Source organism: Babylonia areolata, chromosome 29, assembly GCF_041734735.1.
Source record: "Babylonia areolata isolate BAREFJ2019XMU chromosome 29, ASM4173473v1, whole genome shotgun sequence".
In the NCBI taxonomy this organism is placed as follows: Eukaryota; Metazoa; Mollusca; class Gastropoda; order Neogastropoda; family Buccinidae; genus Babylonia; species Babylonia areolata.
Window position 1 is genome coordinate 16989512 of NC_134904.1, and position 17589 is coordinate 17007100.

Genomic DNA, 17589 nt, shown 5'->3' on the forward strand with positions numbered 1-17589 from the left:
TTCGAGAAAAAAAATCCTAAAGAGTTATATCACTTCACACTTAACTTTCAAGAAAATAAATAAAAGAATGTACAAACCAACACACATCAAAAAGAGGTAAATTCAACCAAAAAAACCCATTTGCAATCACAAAATACCAAACCAATGGTAAAACAAACAAGGATGCATTTGATTTCAGCCTATGATGTGATTATGCAATATTGTGTTGTGATGCATGTTACAAAAAAACAGATATACAACATACATTATTGCATTCCACTTTCAAGACTTGCTTTTTCATATCTGCACATTACTGAAAGAGTGCTCTGGTGGGTTTACAATCTACAGAGAAATCAAGGATGTGGTGAAAACTGGTCTTCTTGTGTTAAGTGATTCAGTTTAAGAGAACAAATACCGGGCTACGTGAAACTCAAATCCTCAGGGTTTTGTGCAGGAGGCTCTGGAGAGAGCTGGTCAAGTTCACTGCTCGACAAATACATAGAAATTAACTGGAAGGATACCACAACCAAAGAAAATCGGTATTCACTAAATATTATTATGAGATGAACCCTGAAACATCATTCGCATCACCTTTTAGCTTCCTCTGTAAATATCTATGACAAAATGAAAAAAAAAAAAAAAAAAAAAAAAAATCAGTTTGCATCAAGATTTTTTGACACACAAACACATTGTCAGCGAAATCAACACCCCCCATGCGTTTCACTTTTTATCCACCTCTGAACATGATGACAAAAACACAGTCTCTAGAGTCTGATTTGTATGGATACAAAACGCACAGTTTAACAAAAGTGGATATTTTCTCCAGAAATGTTGTTTCATGTTTTGTCTCTGGAGAAAAATAAGAGAAAATCAGTCCCTGATGTCAGTTTCATGGGGGAAAAAAAAGAAAAAAAGAAAGAAAAAAAGAAAAAAAAAGAAAGAAAGATACTGACTGCGGTGTAAGGAAATCTGAATCAAACTTCCTCACAGGAGAGGAACAAGCTGTGACACTTTGCTCCTGCCTTCCATTCTCTGAGTGCACTGCTGTGATCACTTTCAATGGACACAAAAATCATCATCTCAAGAATGGTGATCAACACTTGTGACGAAAATACAATTTTCCACACACCAAAGATAAAAAATGGGTAATTAAAACCATTTTTCGGAATGGTAATTACTATTTGACACATCCAAACTGGCAACGCCCTTCACTGTGTGCAGTGTCTTGAGTCCTGGTACCATTCTTGATTCTTTCCTTTATTTATTTATTTATTTGTTTGTTTAAACAAGGGGACTCAAAGCAAAACTCGACATACTTTGGAATTAAAACAGGACAGTGCACAGGCGTACCAGAACAGATATAAAGAGATAAAAAAACGAAAGAAAAGAAAAAAAGAGAAAAAAACCCATAAGAAACAAAGCAAACAAACAACAACAAAAAAACACACTTACATAATGACGCAACAAAAGCTTCAGTGTTTCCAAGAACCAGAAGGATTTTTGCAGTATCCACTGTTTAAAAAAAAAAAAAAAAAGAGAGAGAGAGAGAAAAGATTGTACTGATTGGAAACTCTTAAACAAATTTATCACACGTCTTACAATTATTTAAAAAAGCAAAGAAGCAAAGCATGTGTGTGTGAGGGGAAGGGGAAGGGGGGGCAGTGGACAGAGGAATTTCTGTTTACGTATTTAAAAAAAAAAAAAATCACTGGCATCAAATGCAGGTGAATGTAAGATGACATGGAAATACCACGGACTCTAAAAACAACAACGATGTTCTGCTTTAAAAAAAAAAAAAAAAAAAAGGATGTGTTCAGTGATCAATTGTTCCAGCCAGTCTCAAAGAAAAAAAATGAGGTTTTTCTTGGTCCTGGGTGATTGAGGAGGAGACCTGTGCTAGCACGGCATCGTTAATCAATTAATCAAAGCCAGCTTGAAGTTGAAGGGCCTTCATTAAAGATTGAAGATGGACATCTCACATTCCTTACTTTTACCTTCAAACACAACATAGAATTTTATTTTCTTTTATCTCTTCATAAAACACAAACTAACATGGTAAACTGGAAACGTGGTGCTTTAAAAAAAAAAAAAAAAAAAAAGAGAAAGAGAGACAGAAAAACAACCCTTTTCTTAACAAACACATGAATGTACTTGTTCATAACAGAAACAACCCACAATCTGTTTTTGGGCTGACACCACATTCATTCTCTAAAATGTCTCTGGCACTGATTTAAAAAAAAAAAAAAAAAAAAAAAAAAAAAAAAAAAAAAAAAATCTGAGTGAAGAGACTGGTCACATGACTCCACACACAGACTATACATCTTTGAACTACAATACGAAGGATCATTATGCTCACTGTCACAAATCTAAGATGATGTGTGTGTGTGTGTGTGTGTGTGTGTAGTAGGCCGTTGAAGTTCTGATGTAGTAGATCACCAGTCACGGGAAAGTGTATCTGCTGCAGACTAACAATGGCATGATTACATCAGCAAGGAGGCGATTCAAAGTCAGTCTTCGCTGTTTGCTGTTATGCCTCGAACTTCACCTTTGGCACGTTGCTGCAACAGAAAAACACACACACACACACACCTCAGTTTTCCAAGCACAGAGCGAAAGTTAACTTGAACATATCAACGGATTCACACACACACATGCCAAAGTTTCCATACATAAAGAGCAAGTATCACAACTTTGACACCAAAACTGATGAAGAAACACACCCCTGTTTCCAATTTTAAAAAGCAAAACTGACAGTTTTTATGTCTAAACAGATTTATCAACAAACAAATAGTACACCGAAAGACTGTTTATAAAAGAACAAAATCAAAAAAGGAAAATGAAAAGAAAAAAAAAATCCTTGTGCTGATCAGGTCTCTACATGTTGTTTTTATTGGAGTTTTTGTGTGTTGTTGTTGGGTTGTCTGTTTTTAATGTTAGCTATGATTCAGTGGTGTGCCTGTTTCAGTTACTGAACTGTTGATCAAATGCTGCTGTCACTTGAAAATCAACCATTTGGTCTTCTCCTCTGACGGGTGGCCTTGCGGCAGTTTCAGTTTCTCATGGAGGCATCACTGTGTTCGGACAAAGCCATAGGCAGACTGCAGATGATGGGACTGTGACAGATGAACTTGGGTGTGGCTGTGTACAGGGGACTAGGAATGAGCGGTATGGGAGTAATAGCACTGAAATGGTGCAGATGTTGGGGCAGCAATAAAAACAACAAAAAGCGAAAACAAACAAACAAAACTCAGTCTAATATCATCATCTTAGATGAACAGACTATAAATAAATAAACGAAAAATCAAACAAAACCCAACAACAACAACAAAAAAAGGCATGAACAAACAGAACATAAAGACATTTTCTGATGACAGGAAGAAAGGAGCATTCACTTACTGTATCCAACTCTGCCTTTGTGTCATCCTCTATCTTACGGATGTCTTCCATTGTCAGGCCATACCACTTGTCCATCCAACAAAAAACTTGACGGTGGAAATTGTTGAAGATGCGCTTCTCTTGCTGAAAACACAAAACGCATTCACATCCAACTTTTTGTTGTAAAAAAAAGAAAAGAAAAAGAAAATAATCATCATCTTTCCATCTCATGATCTATGACCATAACCACAGTTACATATCCATGAGTTCAAGTGACTTTGTAGGAAAAATCCAGACAATTTCTACAATTTCCAAAATCAGGCAACTAAAAACAAAACAATAACAAAGAACCCAACTCACACAACATCACTGTACATCTGGTCTATATCGTATTGCATTGTATTGTATTGTATTGTATTGTATTGCATTGTATTGTGTAACTCTTTAGTCACAACAGATTTCTCTGAGAGAAATTCAGGCTGCTCTCCCCAGGGACAGCGTGTTGCTACAGTGAGAATGCAGCCCTTTTGTTACTTTTTTTTTTTTTTTTTGCCTACAAGCGTCTATTTTTCATTACAAAGGGGGTTTTGATGATTTTGCCAAGGTCGACCATTTGGTTGCCTCAGGTTCATTTACATATGCTAAGTGCATGCTGCACACGGGACCTGGGTTTCAAGTCTCATCTGAATGACCACCACTCAAGGTCTTGTGGAGGGGCAGTGGGCAAGTGTGGGATTGGAACCAGTGCGCTCAGATTCTCTTGCAATCTGGGTGGATGCATTACCATTAGGTCAACACTGCACTGTTATCGGCATGTATTTTAATATACACATGAAGGAGATTAAGGAAATAGCATGTCTGCACATATGTTAATCTGGGAGATCTGAAAACTGATCTTCATCCGTAACAAACCCAAGTGCCATGACAGATTCAAACCTGAGGCCCTAAACCTTAGAACCTAAGAGATCAATGTTTCAACCACAAGGCAAATATAGCTGTCTTGTCAAAAGCACACCAAACTAGAGATACAATCTTACCGATGGTTACTTACCGAAGATAGTCCCTATGTTAAGTATCAATACTAAACAGGAAACAACAGGGAAGTCTGCTCACCTTCATGATGAATTTTTCTACTCGGGTCTGGAGTCCCCACCATTTGAACAGGACACGCACCAGCTTATAGCAGCACATCACAGGTTCTTGAGTTTTCTGAAAAAGAAAAGAAAAGAAAAAAAAAATCAAATCATTCAATCAAAATTTTTTTTAAACATACTTTTCTGACTCATTTCTTGCTTTTATATGAATACTGATCAACCTGGATTGAGGACAGGTAGGCATTGTTTAGATTTAAATAACTTTTTCAACAACTTACATAACCACCCCATGGAAATCATTACTTGCCTTACTGGTCTCACTTTACTTGACGATAGACACATATTTAGAATAAAGTTAGTTTTTGTATATATTTTTTAATAAAGCAAGTTTTCCAGAATTTTTACAACTACACTATGTTGGAGTGCCTCCAGTCCAACCGAGAGCAGTGCCTTTGTGACAAAGACAAGAAATGAACAAGCTAAAAGGTATAGGGTAGGTATACGTAACTGCGAACAGCATGTAAATAGCGAACGCTTTGTATACCACCCCACTTCGAAGCATTCCTAACGGTTGCATTTTACAATTTATCATCTGCTTTGATCTTTTCCTAATACCTTATTAAATATCCATTTCAAAGGGCCAGTTAATCATGAGCTATTTCTGGCTATTTCCACGCTATTTCTCCTGTTTGCGCACCACTGCCGACCAAGATTACAATCCTAAAATCAAGGGAAGCAAGTTGTAGGACTTGAACTTTGACACAATTAAAATAGTTTTATTTGACTGGATATGTTGAATGCGCATTACCAGTGCTGAAAGAATTTAAGAAAGTATATTGGTGACAGATCAGAACATCAGTTTTGACAGGAATCTGCAAAATATTGTCGTTTGCAATTAGACCATAGGATATTTTGATGCGAGTCTATTTGCGAATGATGCTGCACAGTTGTGGAGCACTCTCAAAAGGGTGTGTTTGTGTGGTGTGTGATCAAAACCAAGAATACAATAGTCTGTTGTGATGTTCCAATAATATGTTATGTCTAATGAGTTAAAGACCTGCTTCTGTTTTAGTTGTCTACATGTACCCAAAGCCATCGTTCGCAATTAGACTTGCCCATTCGCATTTACCCTCAGGCACCCCTGATATTTCAAACTTCGACAGAAAGTTGAAAAGAATGAGCAGACGAACTTTTCCTGGTGCAACTAGTCGGAGAAAGCCTTCAAAAAGAAAAGAATTACGACTGACTATCGCACGACATGTAATCTTTACAGTACACATGTTGAGCTGGTCGCTTCGACTGGATCGTTCGCAACTACCTATGCCTACCCTACCTTTGACCTCATTATCGAATGCTCCTATACCTACATGAAACATTTGTCTAACATGTTGTTAGACAAGAAATTTGTGTTGAACTCTTGTATCTCGCATCCAACTCCTGCACTGTGTTCTTCTTTTGTAATTGTAGTGCCAGGAAATGCATTGTTTGAAGGCTGGTTTCATGGGTCTGCATTTGGTAAATTTACATTTACTGATGAACATTTTCCTAAAAGTGTAAACAAACCAAATACTGTGTCAGTGTGTTCATTTCAAGCAATGCCAAACAATACTATGATTCTTTTACATATGTGTACATACTACACCTTTTACCTTCATCAACTCTTCCGAACTCTGCCTGATGAGTTTTGAATGCTTGTATCTACATGATTATTTATATATCTGACATTCATTTGAGAATAGAGAGAGTGATCTCCCTTCCTCTTCTGTTGTAAATGTGACCCAATATGGCCTGGCTAAGCAAAGGATGTAAAATAATCTCCACCCCACCCCTTGTATATACACTCACATACATGTGTATTGTATGTTCATGCCCCGCCCCTCTCCCCCCAAAAGAAAAATCTCAAGACATACTCACCGACCAGCTACCTTGCTGACCACAAACCTTGCCTTGTGGAGTCTTGACAACCTGAAAATGACATATTTCCATTCCAATGGAGTGAATGTGTGTGTGTCCGTGCACGTGCACGTGCGTGCGTGTGTGTGTGTGTGCGCGTGCGTAAATGAATGCAGCTTTATTTCAACATCAATTCAGCTATTGAACAACAATAATCAATAATTAAATATGTGACTAAAAACAAAATGTATGCTAAATTGTATGTACATGAAATATGACATCTTAACTCAAAGTACAACTGGACTGCATACTGTTATCATATATCTATGTTAACTTCCAGTGTGCTATTTCATGCCTATCAGTTGACTGTGATTATTATTGCATGTGTATGGTCCTGATGATGTATACGTATGATTTACTCTAAGTTACCTTTTAAGGGTTCCCGTTGTTGTTGTTGTCTACTGTGATTATTGAATGCAAGCATGATTTGCTGTAGGTTGACATCAAAGCATTTTATGTCTTTTATGTATACATGTTAAATGACTGTGATTCTCCTGCATTGTTAATGGGTTTTACAAAAAGCCCTGCAACATAATGTGAGACTTCGCTGTCGTCAGTCCTGAGCCTGGGCAAGAGAAGATTTCTGGAATGTCCCAAAGCAAAAGTTTGCATCCTTGTGTTCTGTAAGCTGAATGTTTCATCTCTGATATTGGTGTGAGCAGTTTGACACATACACATTACATCCAACATCAAGCCACTGCCTTTGTACTGCTGGAAAAATCAAGGATGAATGTTGTCTTTTGTCACATCTGTCTATTCTCACACACACACACACACGCACACACACACACGCACACGCACACACAAACACAGATTTCCAGATGCATCAGTGACAGAACTCACCTCTTGAGAAGTCTGTCCGACTGTTCCGCTAAGTGGGCCTCTTTTTTCATCTGGGTATTTATCTGACTTGAACTGGTAGAGAGTGGGATCCCATTCTTTCTTGTAATCCTGTGGCCAGAAAACTATATCATTACCTTCAGATTGCTGTGTGCAGCCTGAAAGTTCACCAGTCATGAGACACAATTATACTGAACTCAGAGATAATGTTAACACAACTGCGCACACGTATACCACATGTTAAATCTGATGTCAACCTGTGACGGACATGCAGCTCTGCATTATCTGAACACTTTAAACAGGAGAAAACCGAATGCAGGGCCTCCTTAGGCGTGTGGCATCCTGGCAACCTATCATCAATGGCTCCCTGTAGACTGCCAATGCTGGGACTGCGACAGATGAACCTGGGTGGGGCTGTGAACGGGGGACTCGGAATAAATGGCGAAGGAGTAATGCCACTGAAATAGTGCAAAAAAAACAACAACAACAACAACAAACAAAACAAAAAACAAAAACAAAACCTATAACTGTGTCTTGAAATACATACATTTCTCTTGGGATATATGTCTTTTAAAATCTTTTTTTCTTCTTTACTTTGAGCGAAGGGGTGGAGAAGTCTTTTCTAACACCACGTTTATACATGTACAAGTACAAATTACTTGTCCACATATGTGAACCAAACAAAGACATATACCTTGCTCTTTCTCCCCCCCCTCATCCTCCCCCCCACCCTCCAACTGTGCATACTTAACACACAAAAACGCCATATCACTAGACATGCACATGCTTTTCCATCATGATTTTCTTTTTTGGTTTTCGTGGTATTTCTATGCAATTACATAGACACTTATGATAAACTTAAAAATGCATACATCAATACTCTAACAAAATGTCTTCAATCACCGATATGTGTGGCTGGACGATAAACAAAATTCCTCCTCCTATATAAATGCTTAACACTGATTTCTTTTTCTTCTTAAAGTTGAGAAAAATAACAATGAAAAAACAAAACAGATATGTGTGACAGGACATTAAACAAAATTCCTCCTCTTACATAAATGCTTAAAACTGGTTTCTTAAAGTTGAGAAAAAAACAACAACACACACACAAAACTAACAAACTAGCCAATCGAGAAAAGACCACTCATTCTCCTTGAGACCAAGGAGTTGTCAGCAATGTCAATGTGGTGCATACTTAACACACAAAAACACCGTATCACTAGACATGTACATGCTTTTCCGTCATGTTTTAAAACAAAAATTATTTATTTTTTTCATATAATCTTTTATACACACTATATATGCTAAACACTGATTTTTTTCCCTTAAATTGACAAAAAACAACAACAACAAACCAGCCAACAATGAAAAGACGGTACTCACGCTCCGTGGGAGCAAGGAATTGTCAGCGATGTCAATGTGGTGAACCTCCCGCTTCTCCAGGTCAATGCTGGGAAGCTGGTGGACGTTCTCCTGCTGGCCCCTGTCCGGTGCGTGGAATGACTCGATGCATATGTAGAAGTTCTTCTTCATGTAGTCAGGATTCTGAAAACCATACAATGTACTTACATATGAAAGAGATTTCAATGCATATATAGAAGCTTTTCTTCATGTAGTCAGAATTCTGAAAACCATACAAATGTACAAGTTACACATGGAAAAGACTTGATGCATATGTAGTTCTTCATGTAGTAAGGATTCTGAAGTGCATACAGTGTACAATGAAAGAGACGCAAAGCATATGTAGAATAAAATGGAAAAAAACAACGAAACAACAAGAACAAAAAAACAGAGAACTTTTTTCTCTCTCAAATACACAGTTAAGTATCAATTTCCTTTTCCCCCACATATAGAAGTATCCTATCTTTTCTCTCACACATACAGAGAACTATTCTGTACGTTTCTCTAACGCATTCTGAGAAGTATTCTTTTTCTCTCAACCTAAAACAGAACTATTCCATCCTTTACCTCTCATTCATACAGAGAACTATTCTTTTTCTCTCACTCATACAGAGATTTTCTCTTTCTCTCTCTCTCACACACACATAATAATTCTCTCCTTTTCTCTCACACACACAGAGAACTATTCAATCCTTTTCTCTCACACACACAGAGAACTATTCAATCCTTTTCTCTCACACACACATAATAATTCTCTCCTTTTCTATCACACACAGAGAGAACTATTCAATCCTTTTCTCTCACACACACAGAGAACTATTCAATCCTTTTCTCTCACACACACACATAACAATTCTCTCCTTTCCTCTCACACACACAGAGAACTATTCAATCCTTTCCTCTCATACACACACATAATAATTCTCTCCTTTCCTCTCTCACACACAGAGAACTATACAATCCTTTCCTCATGCTCATATATATAAAGAACTCCTCTAATCTTTTCCCGAACACACACAGAGAACTATTCAATCCTTTCCTCTCACACACACACAGAACTATTCAATCCTTTCCTCTCACACACAAAGAGAACTATTCAATCCTTTCCTCTCACACATAGAACTACACAATCCTTTCCTCTCTCACACACAGAGAACTATACAATCCCTTCCTCATGCTCATACAAAGAACTCCTCTAATCTTTTCCCGAACACATACAGACAACTATTCAATCCTTTTCTCCCACATACACAGAGAAGTATTGACCTCTGGGAAGACGTTTTACTCACTGATATCACGGTCCTGCAGTATGGATAAGCATTCCAGGCCTCTTCATGTACTGAAAGAGATCCTTTGGGAGCTAAAACTCTGATCCAGCCAGGAACTTTGCTGAAAAAAAACAAAAAGGAGGAGTTTGTATTATACTCCATGTTTGGTGTTAAATATACTTACCATGTCAAACTGATGCAAACTAGGCCTATTGGTTTGCTCTGCTTGGCCAAATTTCGCGCGGCTAACAGTGAAAAGACGGGCCCACCCGCTCTCAGCCAATCAAACGCCTCTAAAAACTATAAGCGCTTAATCATTCCTTTGGCAAAGGCTCTCCACGCCATCTTGTCAGGTTTACGCTCTGTCTCGTCTTACGCTTTTTTAGAAAATTCAATCATCCGACCTTGTTAAAGGTCACAACATTTTTCGACATCCCATTCGAAGATGAAACACATCTTTAATTACAACAACAGCATGAAGAAGGTGCAACATTATCTTACTTTATGCTCCATTTCAACGATCATGCACGCAGAAAAAAAGAGCAAAAAAGATGAGTCTTTTGAGTACTTTCAGGTTTGAGGGTCAGCACAACAGGAACACATTAACGCATCGATATAATGAACAGTAGCACAAACCATTAATATCCTTCCACACTTAACTTTGTTATGACAATAATAATAGTTTTATTTCTATTGTGTCTTTCATTAGAATACAATAATGCTCAAGGCACATCAGACGAGTAAATTGTAACAGAAAAGGAACACTCTACACAAAAATCACAATCTCATGTAAAAATCTCCCGAACCATCCTATGCGAACAACAGAGTCACCCCAACCACACAACCATTATCATCCATGCAACCATAATACCAAGCATTAACGCACAGACAAATAAACGCACACACACACACATTACTCTGTCACTGGGTTATCAATTTTTCCTTGTTTCTAACACACTCCCTTCCTTGCTTTGAATAAATCAAAGTATAAAAATCAGAAACAAAATTTGGGGTCACTTACCGGTCATGAAATTTTGCACATTCCATAAAACAATAAAAATTAACCTCCAATCACATCCAAGTTACAGCTACATGAACGAGCCACCAGCTGCCAAAGGTAATTACTCTCCCCCTCCCCTCCTCTTTTTTTTTCTTTGCTAGCCCACCGTGAATGCCAGTAGTACAGGAGCCTCATCCTCAAGCTGCTGATGCTGAACACACAACACACCACATCCAGGTTTACCTGCCACAGTCCCTGCAGTCCACAGGAAGACTTCAAACAGTAATATCCCCTCCAAGCCACCCTCGCCCCCACCCCAGCCCCCCCCCACCAACCCAGAACACTGCTTTTAAAAGACTTCATTTAGTAAGTTTGGGATAGGGTGAAAATGCTAACGACGGCACACAGATGTCTTAACACAGACACACACAAAGGCACACACACAAACACAGAGAGAAAGCATGATCAACAGCATCATAAAAATCTGTAACAAAACATTTTCAGAACAGAAGCAAACACCACTTTTGCCTACCTTGACAGATAGTAGATCTTTCTGGTGTACTGGCCTTTCTTGTACTCCTGGCCGCCAGCTATGAGTGGTTCAGGTGGGACATACTGGTTTGCATCAACGTCGAAAGGCTCGTTGACCAACACCTCCAGACCCTCCCCACCTCCAGTTTCATTCTTGCTCGCTTCTGCTACTGACCATAACTGGGCAATGTGGTACTGGGGGAGAGAAAAAAAGACAGTGTACACAAAGCACAATAAGACAAAAAGGGGGAACAAGCCAAACGTGTGACAACAAAAGGGAACAAGCCAAACTTGTGATACACTGATGAACATCACTTGTGTGCCAAAAAACAGAAAAAAGTCAATCAAGTGATGCACTTAACGTTTTTGCGCACGACTGTAACCCAACCCACACCCTAAGCCTGAAGTTACATGCCTTTATTTTATTTTATTTTGACTGCCCTAATTGACAGTTTCAATGAAGTACAAATGTGTCATTCATTTTGAAAAGAAAATTGTAGAAAATAAAACAAACAAAATCAATATAGACTCTCAATAATAGACCAAACACTGTTACAAATCTGACCATAGCTTTTAAACGAAGGGAGAATTCCAGCCTAGCATTATAAGAAGATCACAAACGCAATCCCAAATGTTAAAGTACAACCAATCCTTGCTAATAACAGTGAACAGATGGCTCCCCGTGATGAACACAAAGCGCTGTGTTTACACATTAACACATGACTTCACTCTTTTGCCACCACAGGCAACTTCAGTTGACTGAACAGTTCACCGCCAAATGTGACTTTGGTCAAAATCAAAGGGTCATGTTTAAAGGACCGTTTTTCACATTGTAACAAAGCTTGATAGCTGCAGCCAAGTTTCTCCTGTGCCACAGGAAATCAACTAACCTTCCCCCCTTGATTAACAAATAGTAAACAGTGGTAACTCTCTCCATTCACAAGGTACACAACTTCAAGTCAGTACTGCTTACGGTACCGATTCAGCTAGCACACAGGTAAATAAAAGGTACACTGGAACAAACCCAGACATTTTCTCAAAAAAGCAAGTGCCGCACTTGTCCCTATACCGATCATTTGACATGAGCACACAGCAGCAAAGACAGAAGAAATGTGCAAACACAAATTAGCTTTTATTCAAGACTGGCATAGCCTCTTTAATCCTGAACAAGCGACACAGAACACATGGACAATACAAAACAAAACCCCCTTGACTGAATTTGAAGTGAACATGTCCACTATGGTGTTCTGACATGAACCAAGTCGTGTGACTGTGAGCCTCGAGTCTAAAATAATTTAGTGCTGGGGAGTGTTTTTCACTCAGAAACTTGGCAGGAAAAGAGTTAACTTCCTTCCTAATCTAGTCTTTTGTATATATATATATATATATATATATATATATATATATATATATATATATATATATATCCACTTCACCCTCTAAATTTTAAAATAAGGAGGTGGGTTCACTCTCTAGATGCATAACTGTTTCTTTAAAGTTGGTGGTTGGTTGCACTACAAGTCAAGCTCTGAACCATTGGTACTCAAAGTAGTTTCACTTCATGGTTGTTCAAAAGCATGCTTTTGATTGGTCAAATCCTCTGGCACTGCCTTCTTCATTCAAAGGGAAGCCATATGTTTTTGCAATCTGTTGAAAATGTAGCAACTTTGCTTCGATAGTAGTTTAAAAAGACTTCAAAGTGTGGCGAAAACATCCTCCAAAAACAAAGCCCCAATATAGTATGTGTGTGTGTATATATATATATATATATATATATATATATATATATATTCATTATTAACAAGAACTGGTTGAATAATACAAGTACAATATGACTAAAAAGAACATTCATATTTTAAATGATTAAAAGAAGAATGTTCCCTCTATACACACACACACACACACACAAGCAACAACAAAAAACCCAACAAAACAGCATTACCTCTTCCACTTTCATGGGCAAACAGATGCGGCTGTAACAAAGAAGAGAAACAAGACAGGTTAAAACATGTTTGAATATTACACAATTCATTTCTTCTCTTTCTGCATTTGTGGGCAATTCCAATGTTATATTTGTATCATTCTGTAAGTGGACTTTAGTTTTAGTGTGTATACCTGTTTTAATACCACCAATTAGGCAGCCATATTCAGGGCAATTCATTTACTTGTAGTACAAGTTGTACTTGTAGTACAGGTTGTACCAACTGAAACCTGAGTATTATCTAGATCCAACCCTTGCTGATAAGATGTGAAACAGCCACAGAAACAAGCCTGCCATAAAGTGATCAACAGATCTAAATATTCTGCTTTGATTCAATGCATAATATATCATTACTAGTGTCATATTTGCATTTATACAATGTATAGATGACTTTCTTATGCGGCGTATGTTTAAGTGAGCAAATACACGTTTATATGCTCTGTATGTGTGTGTGTGTGTGTGTGTGTGTGTGTGTGTGTGTGCGCGCGCGCGTGCACGTGCTCAAATGTGCATGCATATATCACATGTGTCTAAAATTCAAATTATTTGTATTTGTACATGATTTTTTATTTATGTTTGTACCTTTTACATACTATTTTCCCCCCAATAATCCTTGTGACCCAGGTACACTTGGCAATGAACTATATAAAGACATTCTATTATTCTAATCTATTTCAGTATTTGACCAGCTGATGTCACAGGAGACAGACAAGGTATACAAGGACATGGACATGGATTGATTGTGTGGGGGTCAGTAAAGGTATGAAGTCCACTCTTGATAATCCGGTTTTCCTGAGTAAGGATAATCACCTCAATGATAGCATGCCACTTTCACTATCTTGGTAAGGGCGATCCTGGTTTCCTTTGATTGGATTCATAATTATGCTAGAGGCAAAATCACTCTTGATAATCTGGTTGTACTGAGTAAGGCCATTCATCTTTCAGATACCAGATATCATAATCAAGGCACTTTTAATTTTGATCCAGATCATGATTTTGTCTTTGATTTGTGATATGGGCAATAAGCATTAATACTTAGCAGAAAACTAAGTGTACACCTGTAAGAGTACACACACACACACATACATACATACATATATATAATATATATATATATATATATATATATAATCGGGGGTCATACACGTAAATGCTCAAACATGCACTATACAAATGAAGAAGTATAAAAAATATAAATATATACGTATAGTTCAGTTGAAAGGTATGATATCTAAGTAAGGAGAAGCGAAAGCTTGATTTATCCACAGCAAAAGATGATGTGGCCGATGTTCTGTGGACAACTTTGAGAAACTTGATTTTTGCAACACAAGGAGGGGACAGGTATACCAATGGTACATTGCAAACCACTGGACAAAAGAAGCCAAAACCAATGGGTGACTGCAAAAGCTCTAAAACGGTGAGTTCTTTTCCATATCTTTTTTAAGAAAGACATTTTCAGTTAGTAATCTTTTAATGCAAAGCAGGGGCATAACCAAGAAATATTCATTTTGTAAGCATACTGGAACAAAAGGAGCAAAAAAGATGTATGACAAAAAGATCAGATGTTTATGAGACAACTCATACACAAATCCTAACAGTATACTATGAGTAAATTTGCAAGCATACTTTGGACAGAATTTGCTGAATTCACTGACAAATGATTTGAGACAGCAAAGGTGTCAAATAAGTTCTCTGCAGTTAAAACAATTTTCTAAAAATGCAGTAAAACCTGTCACAAATCTTTAGTCAATGTTGTGTCCATTACTTATAACTATCAGGTTAAAACCTGATGCTATAGAAAACGAAACGAAACGAAACAAATTTTTATTTCACGAGGGTAGTGGAGTAAGCACAGCTGCTTTTTTACATCCAGCCCTCAAGGGCAAAGAAGAATAGCGGAAAAAAAGCAAAGGCAAAACACACACACACGCACACACAAAATTACATATGAAAATAAAAGGCATAAATGAAAGCATGTGCATTACCGAATTAAGTACGACATACAGATTATCGCTGAAAAGAAATCAGGAACACATAGTATTTGGTCGTGGTACCAATGGTGACATTCCAAATGTTCTGTGGCTAGCTCTCTTTTCCTTTTTTTGGCTTCAACATATTGCTTGAAACAGTATGACTATCAGTGGCTGGTGACTTGAAGTGGAACAATGCACACTCTATTAAAAAAAAACAAAAAAAAACCACCAAAAAAAAACCCACCAAAAAAACAAACAAACAAACAAAAAAACACACCTAATTTTTAAGAAAGTCTCCAGATACACAAAGGTACTCAGACCAAAAATCTATCTAAACAGTAAACTTCTTCTCATTCTTTCTAAACAAAAGTGACAATATCTCTGATAAGAGAATCTGTTGCTTCTCATTTTAATCATTGAGTTGTGATCCTTGACATGATTACTTGTAATTTATCTTGAATGATAATAATCTGTATGCTGAATGTCAGCAGCTTCAAGTCTTGTGTTACCCAACTCATCAATACATGTTTTCGGGAGGTTATCAGCCATAGCTACTTTAGTTTTCTCCGCATAGGCGGGTAGTAGTTTGCAAGGACAGGAATCAGACCCCTGCCAGAGTCTGCACTAGTGGGTCACGGTTAAGTATGTGTAGTTAAACAAACATTCTGAATTATTTTTTTCCACTACAAATTAAAAAAAAGAATGATAATACTGTAATGGAAACCTACTAAATGTTTAAAAGACTCATAGAAAACAACATAAATGTTTAAAAGACTCATAGAAAACAACAAACATTTGAAACTACATCACAAAATTTGTCTTAAAGAAGACAAAAACTTATGGACTAAGATAAAAGGTGGAACCATTTTCTTACTGGGAACAGCGAGTATCAATATACACATCTGGGTGGAGTTCTCTAATGCAGTATCCCAAAGCCACTACTTATCTGTAAATGTGTAGAATTTTTTTTTAGTAAAGGTTTTATAGTCTTTTACAAATGAAGCTGAAGAAGTGAAATCTGCATGACAATGCACTGAAAATGACACTGCGTAATAGTTTAGTTTACAGAGAAACTGTCCAGATGGTTGGAACCTGTATCTGCTCCAAACTTTGTGTGTGTGCATGTGTGTATGTGCATAAGTGTGTGTGCATGTGTATGTGTGTGTGTGTGTGTGTGTGTGTGTGTGTGTGTGTAAATAGTGTGAATTCACAATGTCAAATAATATGTATTTTTTGAAGAGCAGGAAGTATCTAAAGTTTCACTTTCAGAGAAATTAGTATTCTCTTCATCCAGCAGTGTCAGCTTCAAGGGGTCAAAAACCAACAGACTGTTCCATATATGTTACATTATTTTTGCTTCAAACAAATTAAAACAAAACAAGACAAAACAAAAAATGTGGAAGCAAAAGCCTGACCTGGTCAGGCCCTGAGACCCTACCAAATATGACTGGGGAAAAAACATGAAAAAAGTTAAATAAAACAGACAAGATAATTAAAAAGAATTAACTCATTAAGTTTAATAACACACTTCAACCATACAACTGTGTACATGTGTGTACACACACCATAGTGATACACACATTTTTTGGCATCCACACCCACGCTGCTGCAATGCAAAATACACATGAAAAAAAAGGGTAGGCCTACTGTATCAAACACAACGTTTCCATCTACCTTTTGTGATCAACGAAACTGAGTACCTTGACGATCTATTTTTATCGTATGTCTTCATTATAGCCTATTGAATATAATCGATTCTTCGCTGACAGTACTTAAGCAATTAAGGGGCGTAAACGAGTCCCGGTGCGGAGGGAAAGAAAAGAATATACTTGGCAATAAACAGTTATTCTACAATTTTAAGGTGAAAACGACAGGTGTATACAGTAAATTAAACTTCACGTTTCATTCTTTCCTCTTTGTGACCATTAGTGTCAGACGATCACGACGGAACCGTGTGGTGATACCATGATCGTCACCGTGAGAAGACAAATAAATGGGCTGCCAGCATTGTGTCCACTCATGACGAATTCTGATCGGACTGACACATAAATAATGAAGGAGACAAATACTAAACTTCCTGAAATATTATGTGAAAGAAAACTTACTATTCCCAGATACGACCTGGTGCCTCTTCCATGGTCATGGTTGCGAGCAGTAGGTTCCGCTCCTCGGCAGTTCTTCTAACACAGGGTGG

The 17589-nt window shown here is 37.5% G+C and overlaps 1 protein-coding gene across 2 annotated transcripts in view; it reads right to left on the minus strand.

Annotated features, from left to right (window-relative positions):
- Positions 1-17589, minus strand: part of LOC143302346 (phosphatidylinositol transfer protein beta isoform-like) — a 27587-nt gene extending 9998 nt beyond the window's left edge. The window contains exons 1-10 of one of the 2 annotated variants that reach the window (XM_076616984.1): positions 17501-17589; positions 13384-13414; positions 11443-11636; positions 9932-10031; positions 8625-8786; positions 7245-7352; positions 6363-6413; positions 4468-4563; positions 3376-3498; positions 2464-2537 (exon numbers count right to left, since the gene is read on the minus strand). In XM_076616984.1, the coding sequence (XP_076473099.1) occupies positions 2487-2537; positions 3376-3498; positions 4468-4563; positions 6363-6413; positions 7245-7352; positions 8625-8786; positions 9932-10031; positions 11443-11636; positions 13384-13414; positions 17501-17538 (954 nt within the window). In that variant the 5' untranslated portion in view covers positions 17539-17589 and the 3' untranslated portion in view covers positions 2464-2486. Of the gene's footprint in view, positions 1-347; positions 2538-3375; positions 3499-4467; positions 4564-6362; positions 6414-7244; positions 7353-8624; positions 8787-9931; positions 10032-11442; positions 11637-13383; positions 13415-17500 lie in introns of those variants that run through there. The other variant, XM_076616982.1, reaches the window with a different exon arrangement.